Source organism: Glycine max, chromosome 3 (assembly GCF_000004515.6).
Source record: "Glycine max cultivar Williams 82 chromosome 3, Glycine_max_v4.0, whole genome shotgun sequence".
NCBI lineage: Eukaryota > Viridiplantae > Streptophyta > Magnoliopsida > Fabales > Fabaceae > Glycine > Glycine max.
The window spans coordinates 20,024,400-20,041,772 of record NC_016090.4 but is presented as its reverse complement, the minus strand read 5'-3'; the positions used below and the strand labels follow the sequence as shown (position 1 = coordinate 20,041,772).

At 30.8% G+C, this 17,373-nt stretch overlaps 2 protein-coding genes across 3 annotated transcripts; one reads left to right on the top strand and one right to left on the bottom strand.

Annotated features, from left to right (window-relative positions):
* Window positions 1-5,760: 5,760 nt before the first annotated feature.
* Window positions 5,761-8,742, top strand: LOC100809125 (reticulon-like protein B12). 2 transcript variants are annotated; one of them, XM_003520887.5, is made up of 5 exons: window positions 5,761-6,135; window positions 6,257-6,367; window positions 6,675-6,855; window positions 8,024-8,235; window positions 8,363-8,742. In XM_003520887.5, exons 2-5 carry the CDS (start codon window positions 6,301-6,303, stop codon window positions 8,530-8,532), a joined length of 630 nt encoding a protein of 209 aa, XP_003520935.1. In that variant the 5' UTR covers window positions 5,761-6,135; window positions 6,257-6,300; the 3' UTR covers window positions 8,533-8,742. The 2 variants fall into 2 exon arrangements, with proteins under 2 accessions (XP_003520935.1, XP_014629107.1); XM_014773621.3 differs by lacking the exon at window positions 5,761-6,135 and having other exon boundaries at window positions 6,185-6,367.
* A 3,382-nt stretch (window positions 8,743-12,124) lies between these two features.
* LOC100809667 (mitochondrial uncoupling protein 3-like) lies at window positions 12,125-16,746 on the bottom strand. The gene is given in 9 exon segments (NM_001254382.2): window positions 12,125-12,419; window positions 12,763-12,849; window positions 13,207-13,281; window positions 13,599-13,703; window positions 13,791-13,889; window positions 13,990-14,123; window positions 14,299-14,377; window positions 14,481-14,699; window positions 16,349-16,746. Coding segments are annotated over 9 exon segments (918 nt in total). The 5' UTR covers window positions 16,433-16,746; the 3' UTR covers window positions 12,125-12,383.
* Between the last annotated feature and the right edge of the window lie 627 nt (window positions 16,747-17,373).

Here is a 17,373-nt window from a genome sequence, read left to right as displayed (position 1 = left end):
CTATATATATATATATATATATATATATATATATTACGACATGTAAAATTAATTTTGAGCGCAATTAAACAGATACGAAGTCACTTACTTAATTGCTGTCATTTCTTTTTCGTGATATCAACTTTCGGTTGGATGGGTGCTAATGTCCAAAGGACGTGTGAGCCTTTTACCTAAAATTTTGGTTTTCTTTTTCCATTTTGTATTTCCCGTCGTTTGCCTAGATAAAATGAGGAAAATGCAAAACAGGTTGATTTAAGCCAAAAGTAAAAGTTGCAATGGCAGGTCACTTTTATAGTTTAATATAACACGATTTTTTTGTGAATATTTAATATATACAGGAAGATTACAAGAATATAAATTTATTATTTTTATTTTTAAGATTATACTACTTATTTAACATTTTTTTAATATACTTAAACTTCATCATAAAACTCAAATACTATATAATCATTAAAAATTTAATGATTATAACTCAATTAACATCACAAGTTGAATTTATGAGAAAAAATTTAAATTTAATTCTTAGAAAAGAATAATAAACTTTAAATCCTCGACTTTTGTTTTTATAATATTACATACAATAACTTAAAAAAAATTCTAAAATTATTAATAGTCCTATTTAGGCTGATAGGCCTAACAACTTTTTTTATAAGCCTTATTATAAAATGGAGTTTTAATATTATGAAACGTAGACTCAACCTTTAAAAAAACGGCTATGAAAAATAATAAGTCAGACTTTGCTTTTTGATAATTGTTATTTACACACCAATTTTAACAAGTATACTTTACATTTATATTTTTTTTTTCAAAAATATCCTTTTTTTCTCATAAAGTAATTTCCTGAAGTGTTCAAAACTTCAAACTTTAACACATTTCAAAAAGTTGTTTACAGAAGCCATTTTCAAAAAAAGAACAGGGGGACGAAGAGGGAGGAGTGGAAGCGGTTGGTGGGAGAATTCATGCTTGTTTTGAGAGGAAGGGTTCTAGAGGGTGACGTTGTCTACGATGTTGGAGATGCAGAGGTGGTCTTTGCAGTAACCTAGGATCATGAAGACTTGGAGATTCCTATTCGTGCAACTTCTTCCACATTCTCATAATTTCAATTTTTTTTATCGGTTTCTTTTGAAGAAATCAAGAAAGTGACTGTATAACACACAACAAACGCAAAGCAACCAAAAGACAATGGTGTCCAGTTCTTTTTTTTTTATTCTTTCTAAATATTGACTTCAAACTATTTTCCAAAATATGTTAAAATTTTAACACTCCCCAGGACTCCATTCCAAAAAAGATATTTAAAAAAAATACAAATAAGAGGTATATTAGCAAATATGAGAGATATAAATAATAATTAGGATAAATAGTTACTTTTTTCTTTGAATATATAATTTATTGACAAATACATGTACATAAAAGATAAAAATATAAAATTTAGTCTTTGAAATTGTAAAAAATACAAATATATCGGACCGTTAACTTTCGTTAGTCATAGTTAAAAAATAGCTTATGTGACACAGAAAGACAAATTTTTCACTCAAATAATTGTCAACATGGTCATCTCTAATTGTCAACATAGAAATATATTTGTCATATACTATTTTCTTGACTTTTTGTCTTTCCATTCTTAATAGGAACGAGTAAATAATCACTTTTGTCCCTAAATGTGTAATTTGCTGACAAAATACGTCCCTGAAAGATGAAAATACAAAATCTAGTTTCTAAAAGTCTAAAAAGTGCGACAAACATATCCGGATGTTAACTTCCATCTGTTAATAAAATAGTCAAGATTCGAAGAAGTGAAATATGAGATATATTTATCTTTTATTTGCAGTAGATTGTGACTAATTATTATAATTTGGAAAATTTTGTAATGATTGGTATGTTGTTACAATGTTTATTTTGGATAATTTATAGTGTAACAGATCAATTGTGGTTGATAATCAATATTATCGTTATTATTATGTTTGTTTTAAATTATGTAATATATTTTTTTAAAGTAATTATTGTAATGTTATTGAAACGCCCCGTTTCACTAAAAGGGCAAAAAAGAAAAATAATAGTATTATAATAAAACCCACCCACCCCTCCAACTTTCTAAAAACTCCCAAGACCCCCCCCCCCCCCCTCCCTTCTCAAAACTTCCATTTTCTTTCTTTTGTGTGCAACAGCCCACCCCCTCTCAACCCTAACCCTTTTGTCTCAAAAATTTAATCTTTCGATCCTTCACTCATCTTCTCCCATGGTTCTGAAAGTTGCAAGCTTTTTACATCTTTGGGTTCTTCCAAGCACGAGAAGGTGACGGGAAAAAAAAAAGGGAAAACACTACGCATTTCCTAGGTTTTTCTATTTGACCTCTTTAAGGTAAATGATCATGACCCATTGTGTTAGTTGACTAATTTCAGTACTGATTAGTCATGGGTTGTGAGAAAAAGAGTTAGAAACTAAGTATTAGAGATTATTGTGATTTTCTCAAAACCCTAGGTTTGCTAAAATTGGGGATTTTGTCTAATCCCTTGTTCTATTATTTAAATGCTTAGGTTCTGTGGAAAATACAGTGGTTGACCTTCCTAACAACAGTAGGAGTCAGTGATTACGTTATTTAGGTGAGTAGCTAATGTACTTAGCGATTTTCTTAAAGTTCATTTATGGAGAAGCAAGTATACTTTCGAACATATATGTTTTTGGTGAGCTTTGAAATTTATTTTGAGATCTTGATAACATATAAGGATGAATGTTGAACTATTTGTTTAATTCTATTTATGTTGAGTTCATGAATGATATATGTTGTTTGCTACAACGAAGAGATAATGTAGCCTATGGGATAATTTCTCATAGTATAATGATATATGTCGTTTGCTACAACGAAGAGATAATGTAGCCTATGGGATAATTTCTCATAGTATAATGATATATGTCGTTTGCTACAACGAAGAGATAATGTAGCCTATGGGATAATTTCTCATAGTATAATGATATATGTCGTTTGCTACAACGAAGAGATAATGTAGCCTATGAATTAAATTCTCATAGTATATTTATATGTTCCGTTCGCTGCAACGAAGAGAAAATGCAGCCTACGAGCTAAATGCCGTAGTTATATAATTACCGCTCACCACAATGAAGAGATAATGTGGTCTATGTGCACATAATAGAATAAATGCTTGATTATTTACAGTAATTATGTTGAATACCAGATTATGAGAAGTTCTGAAATGTAGATTCCTTGCGTACAATGATTTCTAAAAGCAAGTCTATTTTTGTTCATTACTTTCAAGAATGTTATTTTAATATCTTTTGGAAACGGAAAGATTCATGTTAAATGGTGCTCTCTTTCATGTCTGCTTAGTATATTATGCTCTCACTAAGTCCTTGTGACTTACCCCTTATTTTACTTCTTTTCTCAGATACCCAATAGTGGAGTAACCGATTTCCTGGAATTGGTTGACACACCCAGGAACTTGATTATCTTTTTGGTAGGTCCCCATTGTGTCTGATGGATATTTTGGTTGTAACTTCAGCATAATATAGCTATAGGGACCAGGGTAGTACTAGATTTAGAGGGGACTCCTTTATTTTGGAATTGTAAATGACTCTCTTTTATAGATATGATGATGATGCACTTGTGATGTTATGAGACACTTGATGATTAGTGTTTATAATCCACTTTGCTATTAAATGGATGAGATGAGATACTAGTATATGGATTTGTCTAGATATATATACATTGTGTTCCTTTACAGGTTATGTTGTATAGGATAGGCTGGCCAGACTAAGGAAGTCATAGTCTGTGCGCCGGTCATGTCCCAATAGTGGGTTGTGACAGTTATACTTGTAACGATAAAAAATGACAAAAATTTATCCTAAAATTATATTTAACCCTTAAATGAAACAAAATTTCGGGTCTAACAAATTAGTCCAATAGGAACATACTGATATTTAGGTCTAATAAAAAAATTATTCACATTTTCATGCAATAATGGTAACTTGTTGGCATTTTGGTCTAATGAAACGTACTAATATTTTGGTAAAAAAAAAAATTACTGACATTTTCATCCAATAAAAAATTTTGGCATTTTCATCCAGCAAAATATTACTGACATTTATGTCCAAAAATGGTATCTTGTTGACATTTTCGTTCAATCTAGTCAGCATAATCACGTTGACAATCATTTTAGTGACAAATTTGTTCATCTATGTCACGCTAACTATTTTATTAACAATGATGAATGAAAATTAATGGTCGGATATATTTGTTGCACTTTTCATACTTTCAGGGATTAAATTTTATATTTTCATATTTCAAAGACGTATTTATCAACAAATTATAAATTTAAGGATAAAATTTACTATTTACTTTTTAATGAAGGTGAGACTTAGGCTCAGGAGGCGAAGACCTGACCCTTCTTTTTTTTTTTTTTTGTTGCTGAGTTGCTTGGGCAGAAAGCCCTAGGACAACCTAATTTATATAATCATTAGAACTCAAAATAGCATCATCCTCCAAAATGGAGGTTACAACAAAAAAATGGAACATGGTTATCGAAACAAACATCTGTTTCTAAAGATAAACCAGTCTTGGCAAAGGAATCTTCCATACTATTAGCTTCCCTCAAGAAATGCAATATCACGTACACAGTGCTGGAAAGTATTTTTTAAATTTCGAATCTCATAAAGGAGCTCCCAGAACTGATTTGCATGTTGACAATCGTCCTCCAAGAGTCTAACTGCCTCCATACAGTCAGTTTCCACCAGAACTTTAGGAATCCCTTGGTCACTAGCCATACGCATACCATACCAAATTGCCCACAGTTCAGCTTCTTGAATGGAACAATGTCCAAGCCTCCTAGCAAAAGCTTGGATAAAGTCCCCATCGCTGCTACGAATCACAGCTCCACAAGATGCAATTTGTGTTACTCGAGAATATTTTCACTCCTTGACACTATTAACTACTCATTAGATAAATTTAACCACTACTATTACATATTTTAATAACTTCGTGCAATTGTATTTATTTACTTTTTTTATTATCTTATTGAAATATTTGTTGTAGATTAATATCGATCAATAATTAATACATTATTTTTTAGTATCATCAATTGATCATTAAAGATATGATAATCATATGTGAATTACTATCGTCAAGCCACATTTATGAGAATGAATGTGAATTCAGGTACATCTTTGACAATGTATTAGATTTTATGGTTATACTTGACATAATATAATTTATATTATGTATCAATGTTCTATAATGTCTTATCATAATTTTTGTTAGAAACTTAATGGGTCACCTTTAGAAGAATTTTCTTCTTCTAATTACATTTTTTTCATCCAAAAAGTTTAAACATAAGACTTTACTTAAAAAAAATTGAATTCAGTATCACTTGATATATTCATTTACTTTTAATCACTTCTAACACAAAATTAACCATGTTTATACAAGCGGATGAAAAATGTTAGCAAAAAGATAATAGGTGAGTTTGTTTAAGCTTATTTTAAAAAATATTTATTTTAATAAAATAAACAATTTTATACTTTCTAATGTATTTGTCTTTTATTTTATTATTGTAAGAACAAAATCATATATATTTATTGAAAAAACATTTTTTGAAAAATATTTATTTTATAAGACATTTTTTTGTAAGTTTAAACAAATTTACCAAAAAAAAAATGAGTGCTTAGAGAATCAGTGGACACTAAAAATGAGTGCTTAAGAGAATAAAAAACAAAGAGATGTGACAAGAGTAACTACAGTGAACACCGGACAAAAGATTCGTTTGAAATGGATTGGGTGGGCGGTGAACAAGGAACACGGTAAAATCAAGGGACGGTGGCTTACAGTGGAACATGAGATCATCAACCACACACTTTGTTCATTCATTTTTCTCTTTCTTTTCTTATTTGTATTTTTGTGTTTTTGTTGTGTTGTGTTGGGCATTGGGTAGTAGGATAGGACTTAGGAGAGTGGTGCACTGTTATGTGAGCCTCAAAAAGCAAAGAGTGGTACTGCACTTTTAGGCTGTAATCTGAGACATTCAACCCCATCTTTCAAAAACCCATCATCCTTACAAATTACGATACACATAATTCGGGGTCCACTATCACATTAAAATTCAAAAAAAAAAAAAGTGACATAGATAGGTAAGGTGAAAAAATTGAATAAGACTATAAAAGTTCGACATAGTTGGTGTTCATTGCTTTTTCTTCTCTTTTTTTTTTTCCCGTGGATCATCTCAAAGCTCTCTGCTTTTTTGTGACACAGATCCCTTGCTGGGTTCAAGTTCCTCACTTTGGATTCTCTCCCTAATGGGTTCCTCTGATCGATTGTTTAACCGGCAAAGAAGTCTTCATGAGATCCTTGGTGGTGGTCAAGGCATGCCATTTTCTCTTCTTGTTATTATTAGTTTTGATTGAATTTCTCAGCTTTATTGGTGATTTGTTTTGATCTGTATATCACAATCTTTTCTTTTTATTTCCTTGGTGTTGTTTGTTTATGTTCATTTTGGTACTGTTTTTAACTGTGGAATAGCTATATGGGCTGCGCCTGTGCTTGTTTGTTTTAGTTATTTATTTGCATTTAGTACCAATGGGAAATGGGTCAGAATCAGAAGAAAATAATGAATTGGTAATTGATCATGATCTTTGAATCTATGCTGAATCAATGCCATGCTTCAACGCAGTTGCAGATTTAATACTGTGGAGGCGGAAGAACCTTACTGTGGGGATATTGTTGGTCACACTAGCTGTTTGGGTTGTGTTTGAAAGATCTGGTTATACTCTTCTGTCTCTTGTTTCTAATGTTCTCCTCCTCCTCATTGTCATTCTTTTTCTCTGGGCCAAATCAGCTGCAATTCTCAACAGGTAATACTTTAGACTAATTAGATTATTTTGTATACACTTGAGTTGGATCTTCTTGTGTGTTCTATTTTCAATTCTGAAACGTATTAGAATGTCGAAGCTTTTATAGATCATTGATACTTCAAATTCAGATTGTTTGTTCTAATATGAAATTGTTATGTCTTTATAGTATTCTTTTAAAATTATATGGTCCAAGGCTATTTGTTTGAAAGATAAATGCTGGCATGATTAAGTGGTTGAAATTTTGTAACATGTATATTGTAACTTAGCTACTGTAGTTTTAAGTATGAAGAATTGTTTGAAAACTTGATGCTCTGTGCACTATGGTAATGTATGTTTGTTACTTTGTTTAGACTAAAATGTGCATAACACTTTTGTGTGTTGATGTTCAGGATTTACTTTTCTTGTACATTGGAGGGATAACAGTTTATCAGCAGTTGTGAATGTGCCTATTGAAAACTAATTATCATTAATCATTCTTGAGAGCCCTAAAATTTAGGCCCTGCTCTTGAGGGAGATTTTGTGATAATTTGATTCATTAAATCTGCATTTACAGTTGCAAGTTTTGATCCAATAAGATACTTTTGTTGGAGAAGTTTGTTTCTGCTGTATATTTATTGCATGTTTTGAAGCTGAGTGATAGAAGGTACATAAAACTTTGATCAGTGCTCTGATGAAATTGAGCCTTGTCCTCAGTGTTGACACCTGTTTGTAATGCAGAGGATGTGATGCCTACGTTTTAAGTGTCCTGATCTTACATCCATTTATTTACAGTTCGTTTTTGGTGCTGAAGAGGGATAGTTACCTTATTTGTATCTCAATTCCTATATAGAAAAAATATTCCTTAAACTAATAATGTCCAGTTAACAATACATTGGCTACACGTGGATGAGTTGGCTTGATGGAAATATGTAATATAGTGTATCATTTCAAAGTCTAGGTTGGTCTGTTAATCATTATGCTTTAAGATTTTCTGGGAATTGTTGCTTCTTGATTGATACCTTCCCTTGAATAACATGTTGTAATTTAGACACCTCACAGTATTCATCATTCTTAACATGCCATCATGTTCAGTAATTTGCATCTGTAAATTTTCAGTAGTGTTTAATGGTTTATGGTGTATCAACAAAATGTATAAAAACAAGTTAACGGTTTTTTTTTCTTTTGACAGACCTGCTCCACCTCTACCACAGTTGCATCTCTCAGAGGAAATGGCAAACGAAGTGAAGACTTTTATCCGCACAAGAGTTAATGATCTGTTATCAGTTTCTCAAGATATTGCCCTTGGTAAAGACTCAAGGCTGTTCCTGAAAGTAGCTGCATACCTCTGGATAATTTCTATCATCGGTGGCTTAACTGATTTCCTTACCCTGGCATACACCAGTAAGTTTCTGAGCATCATGTGATCGAAATAGATTCAAATCACTTAATGAATTTGTCTCCAGTTTTTGAAAATTAAGAAGCACATTGATAGAAATGAATTTGTTGTTGTGGTTTGGTTATGTGGCAGGTCTTTTTATTGTTCTTACAGTACCAGCAATCTATGAAAGATATGAAGATTACATAGATAAGTATATCTTGAAGGGTTACAGAAAATTATGCCTATTACATTTGAAAATAAATGAGCAATATGTCAACAAAGTCCATAATTGGATCCTGGAGAAGAAAAAGCTGAGCTGAGTTTGTGTTTTTCACATTCATTTTCACAATTTCTTTTATTATTCTTCTAAAATATTTCTTACAGGATCACTGGTGAGATTGTAATTGAGTTTGAGGGACAACAATAGTGATCTTCTCCCCCCAAAATGAGTGTCTTTTGCATTTTCCATCTTCAATGATGGATCACTTTTTTGGTACATAATGATGAAACTCTTACGTTGGGCTGGTTAATGTAGTCCACTAAGCATCTAAGATTTATTCTTAGGTTAACAAAGAAAAAATATAGGTGCCACTACCTATACAAAAGATAAAATGTGTTTGCAAGTATTTTTACATGTAAATAATATAGGTACAACTATTATTACATATGTATGTGTTGATTTGCCTGAGTTATTCACTTCAATTCACCAATTTAGCACACCAACTAATATTTTTTCCACTCCTCTAAAAGTAATATATGTCTATAGTTAATTTTTAGTTTTTTTACTGGTTAAAAAATTTATTTAACTGTTCAGTAAATAAGTTTTTTTAGTAATTTCTATCATTTTTTAAAATGCTACTTGAAATAGTGGTTTTTAAAATTCTAGCTTTTAATTTTTTTTTTATATTTTCTTTCACTTTTATATGTATTTATTAATTTTTCTTGTTATCATTTTTAAATAAATTATTATTATTTTTTTTTATCATTTCATACTTTCCAATTACTACAATAATTAGTTTTACTAAATAGTTATAATTTAATAAGCTAATTTTTTAACTTTCGAGTTAACTTTTCAGCTTTTATTTAGATTTTCAGCTGGCTAGTTTTGTGGAACAAAATGTCCTTTGATAAGTTATTGCTTTATAAAGTCATTTCAATGTCAAAAGTACTATTTATATTGCCTACAAATGTTGACTATCTTCTAAACGTGTGTATAAATTAACTTTTTTATTCTTAATCCGAAAAATAAGTAACTTCTCAAGGATGCGCCTTAGTACTGGCGCATTTGGCATCTACATCTACTTTAACATTTTGTAGCATGGACCTCAGCAAAAAATGGAGGAAAATGTAATTAAAAATTTGTGGATGAACATCATAATCACATTCTAGAATCAATCTAAGGCTTACAATATAATATTTTTCGAAAGTAATTTGGATTTTCGTAAAAGCTTTTTTTCACTAAACAAATGCTTATAATATTTTTCTTCTATGAAATATTATATACTTCATCCATTCGTAATTATAAGATTTTTTTAAAAAATTTATTTGTTCTTCTATATAAGATCATTTTTTTAAATTTTTGGATGTATTATTTATTTATTTTCTTACATACTCTTATTTAATTATTTTCTCTTTAAACATTAATAAAAAACAAATAAGTGAATAAAAAGATAAAAAATTAATTTTAAAATAATAATATAAATAATTAATATATTTAATGTGATTAATTAAATTAATACTTTTTTTCAAGGTGTGAATCAGGAACTAAGAAAGTAATTTTTTTTCTCTCTTAAACAAATTTTCTGCATCCACTCGTGACACGTCTATTATAAAAATGCTGTAGAAAACTTGGTGCAGCAACTCTCGCCAAATTATAACACATATGGCTTTTGATTGCATAAATAGTTAATTTAATTGATAGCGATAAATTTATGTTAAATTTATAATTTTTTCTAAAACTATCTTTATAGTTTATACTTTTTTCCTTTTAATTATTTGTTAATATATTATCTCTTTTTTAAGTTATGGGTATTTCTAGTATAAAAATAATTAATATAATTATAAATTGGACTTTATAAAAAGAAATCATTATTATTTTAAATTTGAATCTTATAAATAAGAATAAAAGGAGTACTATGTTTGTCACGAGTGTGTGTTTGGCCTTCTTTTTTATAATTTATGTAATAATAAATTTGGACTCCTATATTACGGAATAAAATTATTTTAGATTCTATTTAATTAAAATATATATTTTTTTAATATAATGCAAATTATTTGGCAAAAAATTATATGCAATAAAAAAATTATATGGCAGAAATACTATTGTGACAAGAAAATACTAATTTACTTGTCAACGCTTGAATTCACGATAAAAAATTTCTTCAGTATAAATATATTTTTTTATTACATTGGGTCATAAATCAATCTTACTCACAATGAGTGGCGGGTGACCAAAAGAAATTTAACATATAATAATTTAATATCGTCTTATCTTTTAGTAGTGGAATTATTTTTAATATATCAATTATACGTGAAAGTTTATACAAATACCTGATTTTGCTATAAAATATCAAAAATATAAAAATGACATCTTAAATACGTTACTTCAAAAAAATGACTAAAAAAGTAAATAAAAAATGACATCTTAAACACATTACTTTGAAAAATATAAAAATGCCTAACTTACTACTCCTTTTGAACAATTTGATTTTTTTTCCTACCAGTTATCATTACTTCATGATGAGTTTTGGGTAATCGAAAGATTATAATTATTTTTTTTTATATTAATAAACAATTGGGTTATCTTGTTGAGGAGGTATTCAGCAAAAAAATAAAATTGTTGAGGAGGTTTCATCTTCAATTATTGAATTAATCATATCATAAGGTCGTATTAAAACATTGTTCAATTAACTTGTAATCATATGACTGCTAGTGGGTACATTGATTGTTATTTGCTAGCTCCCTGGTGATAGTTAGGCATATTGGTCAACCTTCAATCGTGAGTGTTTTTTTGCTATGCTCAACACAATACAATTCAAAGATTGCTAACAGTAATAGAATGGAAACACAGTAAATTCTACTCTTCTTTAGAAAGGTTTATACATGATTTGGAATAACGCATGCAATTCCTAAACGACAAAAAATACGTTATTTATACAATACAACAACAACAACGCCTTATCCCACTAGGTAGGATCGACTACATGGATCAACTTCCGCCATGATACGAGTTATTTATACAATATTCATTATAAAATAATACATTGACTTTTCTTCCTAATTATAGTAATTAAATTGACAAAAAAATAATATCAATATCAATTCCTGTTAATGAGCCATTTCTTCCTAATTACAGTGGAAGATGATGGTGCCACCAATGGTTGATTTGAAAAGAACTATTATTGTCACCATTTATGAAACATCGACAGATAACAAATTTGATAGAATATTGACTCAACATATAGTAATGCCGGGAAAAATGGTCCATATACTTGTACTTAGAGTAAAAAATGTTTTGATTTTCAAAGACACTAACTAATCAATTTCCATCGGACAAAAAGATTTGAGTAAAGGGTATCTCCAAAAATTAATTTAGATTCTTAATTTTCTAAGCAACCATATTTGTTTTTTATATTAAAAAAATTCTGTAAAACTCATTTGCTCCAATATTATTTTCAAGTTGCTTAACTTTAAGAACCACCCCAATTAAATTTGCTCTAATGTGTTGCCTTGCAAACAGTCAACAAGGGTTGATGCATCAATTGCGTGAATTTAGATACTTACTATAATAGCCACCATTATAAGACAAATGGTCTTGATCAAGGGCTATGTTGTGTTTAAATCTATGAATGAATAAAACATTGGTTTTGAGGCTTGAACCCCCGCCAAATTTGAAACGAATCTCGTGACATGTCCAAGCTCGGTTCATAATAAAGTTTAAAGAGAAATACATGACAACTGCATGCAATCCCACAGAATATATGGCAATTGCTAAAAGCTAGTATATATGAATAGCATTCTCATTTTACTATCAAATTTTTCCTCCCTAAAAAAATGTTTGACCACATCCTGGTTAGCAGAATGAAGAGAAAGGGACCTTTATTTTCTACAATTTCCACTACATTTGCAGTTGCAACCAGTCCCCTTAGAAAATTCTCAACGGGAACTCGCCTCAGGACGACTCTAAACTTTTGACGAACTTTTTAGTCTGTCAAAAAAAGATACAAGTGAGTAAGTAAACACAAATTCAAAGGTTAGATGTTAAATGAGTTTTTGGGAGTGCATGCAAGAAAAGAAACAATCAACTCTCATGCTTGAAATTGGCCTAATTTGGATTAACTTCTAGCTAATGAGAAATTTTTTTTCTTCTATGAATGCTTATTTTAACATCTAAGCATGTTGGTATTAAATGTAGAAATACTGCTTTTGCAAATGAGGTTTTTCATCTCTACCCAAACAAGCATGCAAAGCAATAAAAATAAATTAATTCATGACAGGATTACCACAGAAAAGAAAGGAAATGGAAATGTAGCAGAGTATTCAAAATATACCTGTTCTAAGGTTAGAAACATGATCACATTCCAAGATCCCAGCCGTCCAAAATTTGGGAGGAACCCTTTATAAAAGGCTAAGGGTCCCTGGAAAATACATCAGATTACATACGCAAATCAGTTTTGATAAAGGATACATATTTACAATATAACTACTTGTTTGACAATTTAAGGCTAAAACATATAGAAAAGAAATTTGAGATTTGAGAATGTAAATATATGTCAGATAACTACAAGTGAAAAGGCAAGTTTGTTCATCCTCAATGTTTGTGGATTATACCCTCTGCTTACAGTTAGAAGTGATGAAATGCTGTGAAGAATTTTATTCACCATCGCAACAACAAAGGATCCACACTGTTAATGACTGTAACTTGTTGTAACTAAAGCAAAATGATGGTAGATGTTCTTAAGAGAGCAAAAAAGTAACAGTGGAAAGCAACTTACATCATTCTTCAATGTTTTGATAAAACAATCAAGGGTGTTCTTGTAACTAGAATCTCCCATCATTCTCGACTTAACCTGCATATACACCAGAATGAAGATAGAACAACAGAATTAGAGGAATGATAGAACTGCACAAGCAAGAAATTCAGTTGATCACCTTGCAACCAAATAAGAAAATTGAAAAAAAAATTATACACAAGTACAAAGTTTATTATTAATTGTATAGCATTTTCTAATCATCCTGGAATTCTTAATTGATCATGGTGGAACAGGGAATATCAAGTGCAAAATTCATATCATATTGAAACAATAATTTATTAGCACACTACATATAAAATGCAATAAGAAAGCCAAATCAACCATGGATATTCATTAGTATTCTAAAACATTACCACATCAACTGGGGAGCCAATACAGACGGCGAAAAACCCTGCCCCAAGACCAGCAAGAAGATGAGTTACAACATTGTCAGTGAATCCTGGAATTTTCAAAATAGTCTGCACAAAAAAAGACATAAATTATTTACAAATATAAAGGAGAAATGTTTGCTCCACAATGCTAGCCTCCGGTCACTTTTAAATCACCTGTTTCACTTGATCATAGCTGGCTAATTCGGCAGCATTGATGATACCATTTCTTGCTATATTGGGGCCAAGCCCAGTCCAAAGAGCCCCAACTCCTTCCTGTGTGTTAGATCGATGTATGTTAGAATAAAAATAATCACAAACTAAAATGAACCAAATATGTTTTTCTCTTCCATAAATTATATTGGATTGCACAGACCTGTCTCACAATTGTTGAATAAGCATTTAAAGATCCAGAGTAGCGCCTGGGAACACCAGGAGGTAATTTTCCTTCAGCTTGAAGTCTAACTTTGACAAGATCGGTTGGATTTGCCACTGCAATTGCAAAAGCACCTGTTGACAAGACAAATTGAACGAGTTCGTGATTGAGTTATTGCGATGAGTATTTAGATAGGAATAACACAAGATGCCCCTAAGAAAAAGTAAATAATCCATAGATTAGAAAAGAAACTCATATAATAGCACACATATACAAATTATTCCCACAATTTCCAGCATTGAGATTTACCAGTTGTAAATGCAGCAAGAATTTTCTTTGACAATGGAACATCTCCAACATGGTCTTTCCCCACATAGAAAGTCTTAACCTGTTAACAACCCATGTTATTTACAACATTAGATAACGCATGCAAACAATATATATAAACTAAAATAAATGAACAAATTTCAGCAACATGATTCAAAACTCACAGGTTCATATAACCCAATTCTTAAGCCTCCATACAAACATTGACGATGTAACCCTGGCACAATGCCCTTCCAGAGTGCTGAAAGACCTTCTTCCCTGGCAATGGTTCCAACTGTTCCCAGCATACCCTTATATTTAGGTAAGGAGACAACATCACCAGCTACAGCTTGCTTTTGAAGCTGAAGCCTCACTTTGGCAGTATCCAAAGGAATAGTACACACCTATTTCAATTACAAGAGCTCTAATAACAAATCCGGGGAAATAACTGTAATTGAGTACTTCGTAAAACAGTAGAGAACTAACAAGTGAACAGGACACGAGATACGCACTAAGAAATCAGTCACAAATATATAACAAGCCAAATCAATCTCAGGACAAAAATCAACAATGTAAAGCATACTGTCACCATGTAAACCTCCAATGATGCAAAACCTGTTTCACATACAAGATAACCTGGAAGAGTATTCAATTTATCAAGTATGTAAGTAATTGTTTTGTGCTACCAAAGTTCAAATGCATAACAGCTAGATCTGCAAACTGTATTTGGATTACAGGTTAGAAGGAGTGGGGTAGAGAATGGGAACAAGGAAAACAGAAACAAGTTCTTTCTTTGGGAGATTAAAATAAATAAGAAAAGAAACAAATTCTTTCTTTGGGAGATTAAAAATAAATAGGAAAAGAAACAAATTCAAGAGGTAGAATGGAGGAAACTCAAGGTTAATGGAGGTTCATTCCATTTGATTACTAATCATTCAAACGGGGAAAATAGCATTGTTCCATTCCTTTTCTTCCCTTTTCTGCTCATTCCCACTGGTGGATTTGGTTACAACATGGGTTCAAATCCCTCCCACTAACAAATAACTAAAATTTTCCGATAAAAAAACATTAATAACAAAACATCCAGTGTCTATAACTGCTTCCAAGTCAAGCATTTTGTCAGGACATACAAGTCATCAACGAAGGAAGACTCCTCATCCATGTTAATCCTTGAAAAATAACATGCATGCCTTTCATCATGTCACAGCAATCAAAATCCACCATGACCACCATTGACTAACAAAGACTATTAATAGAAAGGGATAAATTAAACTCAATGGCAAAGAAAGAAGTTCTTGTTTTGTTTTTTCAGCACAAATCTAAATTTTATGAACATTACAGAACACAACATAAAACCATAACGCATAAAACAAAAGATACATATAATACATCTAACAAAGACTGTTCCTGTGTTTGGTTTAGCAGTGGAGGGATACATCTACATGCATGTTTGGTGATGTCTAACATGATTTTGCCAGGAAAAAAAAACAAATTATGTTGGGTTGTTTCCAACCACACTTAAGTTTGCTCCAAAACACAGGTCTGACTACAAGTGAAAAAATATAGCTTTGAGATGATCATTTCGAATTAACAATACAAACTTATTTTTTGAGATGATCATTTCGAAAACACAAATCACTTCAAACTCGCATTTAACCAAAGCTCAATTTCACTTCAAAATCACTACTATCCAAAATAAAGTTTGCAAATTGAAGCCCACCCACTTGAAATTTATATATCACTAAACACAGTTAGACCATCGACACCTTTCACTTTCAACTGAAACTCGAGTCCACAAAAACATTGACTTGATCATCAAAGTTAGTACTTTACCATCAACCATGGTTTGTTCCACAACAAATCAAAAAACACTCAGAACTAAGAAACCCACCAAAGTGATAGAACAAATCAGATCGATTGCTACTAACAACTACATAACACCAACACAAAAGATGGGTCTTTTCACAAGATCATGAAAAAAGAGAGAATCCCCAGAAAAAAAAAAAAAGAAAAAAAAAAAGAAAGAAAACCCAGATAGCGTTTTGCAAATGACCTCAGCGAAACATGCAGAGAAAGCACTGCTGGCAAAGATTTTTCCGAAGGAGAGGTCGGAATTGGACTTAGAATCTGCCACCATGGTGAGTGTTGGGAAAGGAACCAAAGGTTGCGTGTGCAAGTTTGAGTCCTTCCCTTCTTCTTCCCTTTGATCCCCTCTTGAAAATACTCAAGCTAAGCTGAGTAGTTCCTCTGTCTGGAAATCGGAAATGTATTGCTATTGGTTTTTGGTTTCTGAATACTCACTCATTTATTGTCTGGTAAAATTTCCTTGAGCTGGCAAGGTCCACTTGCTTTGCTAGAATGCAATGCATGTTGCACACTTGCACGGTTTCCTTAATTCCTTTTTAATGTTTCGTATAGCATCGTATCCCTCTAATGACTGTAGGCTTAGTCAGGATAAGCTGAGTTCGAAATTTGATAAATATTATTCTTTTTAACCCTCCGATTTTATCGAAAAAAATCTTAACTAATCCTAAAGTTTGGTCAAGAATTGATAAGACCATCCTAATATGTAGGATTCATCAAGGGTTTAATTGGATTAATAGTATTGTATTAATTATTAGATGTAACGTAATTAATATATATTTTAATTGATTTTATAGCAAATTTATTTTATCATTAATTTTTATATATTATTAATGTAAAACCAAAAATTGTGTTAAATTTAAAAAAAGAATTTATCCTCCACAATAATTTTACAAGATTTAAATAGAATTATCTTCCACAATGATATGTGTGATCTAGAATAAAATGATGTTTTTTTTTTTCACAAACTAAATTATAATATTTTTGAGAATATTAGTATTAGAAATATTATTCTTATTAACATGTTTGGTAACTACTTAACATTTCTTAAAAAAAAACTACTTCACATTTCTCAAAATATCTTAAAATTTATTTTAATTAAAAAATAAAATACAAATAAAAAGTTACTTTAGAAAATAACTCCTGTTAACATGAAAATAGAAGATTCTCACTCTTTTACATATATAATAAAAAGGGAATAAATCATGTGTAATA

What these genes read in the sequence shown, in the direction of transcription:
- LOC100809125 (XM_003520887.5), top strand. Translation starts at nt 6,301, where the DNA reads ATGGGTTCCTCTGATCGATTGTTTAACCGGCAAAGAAGTCTTCATGAG. An exon ending in TCAGCTGCAATTCTCAACAG is followed by an intron (nt 6,856 to 8,023) that starts GTAATACTTTAG and finishes TTCTTTTGACAG; the next exon opens with ACCTGCTCCACCTCTACCAC. An exon ending in CCTTACCCTGGCATACACCA is followed by an intron (nt 8,236 to 8,362) that starts GTAAGTTTCTGA and finishes GTTATGTGGCAG; the next exon opens with GTCTTTTTATTGTTCTTACA.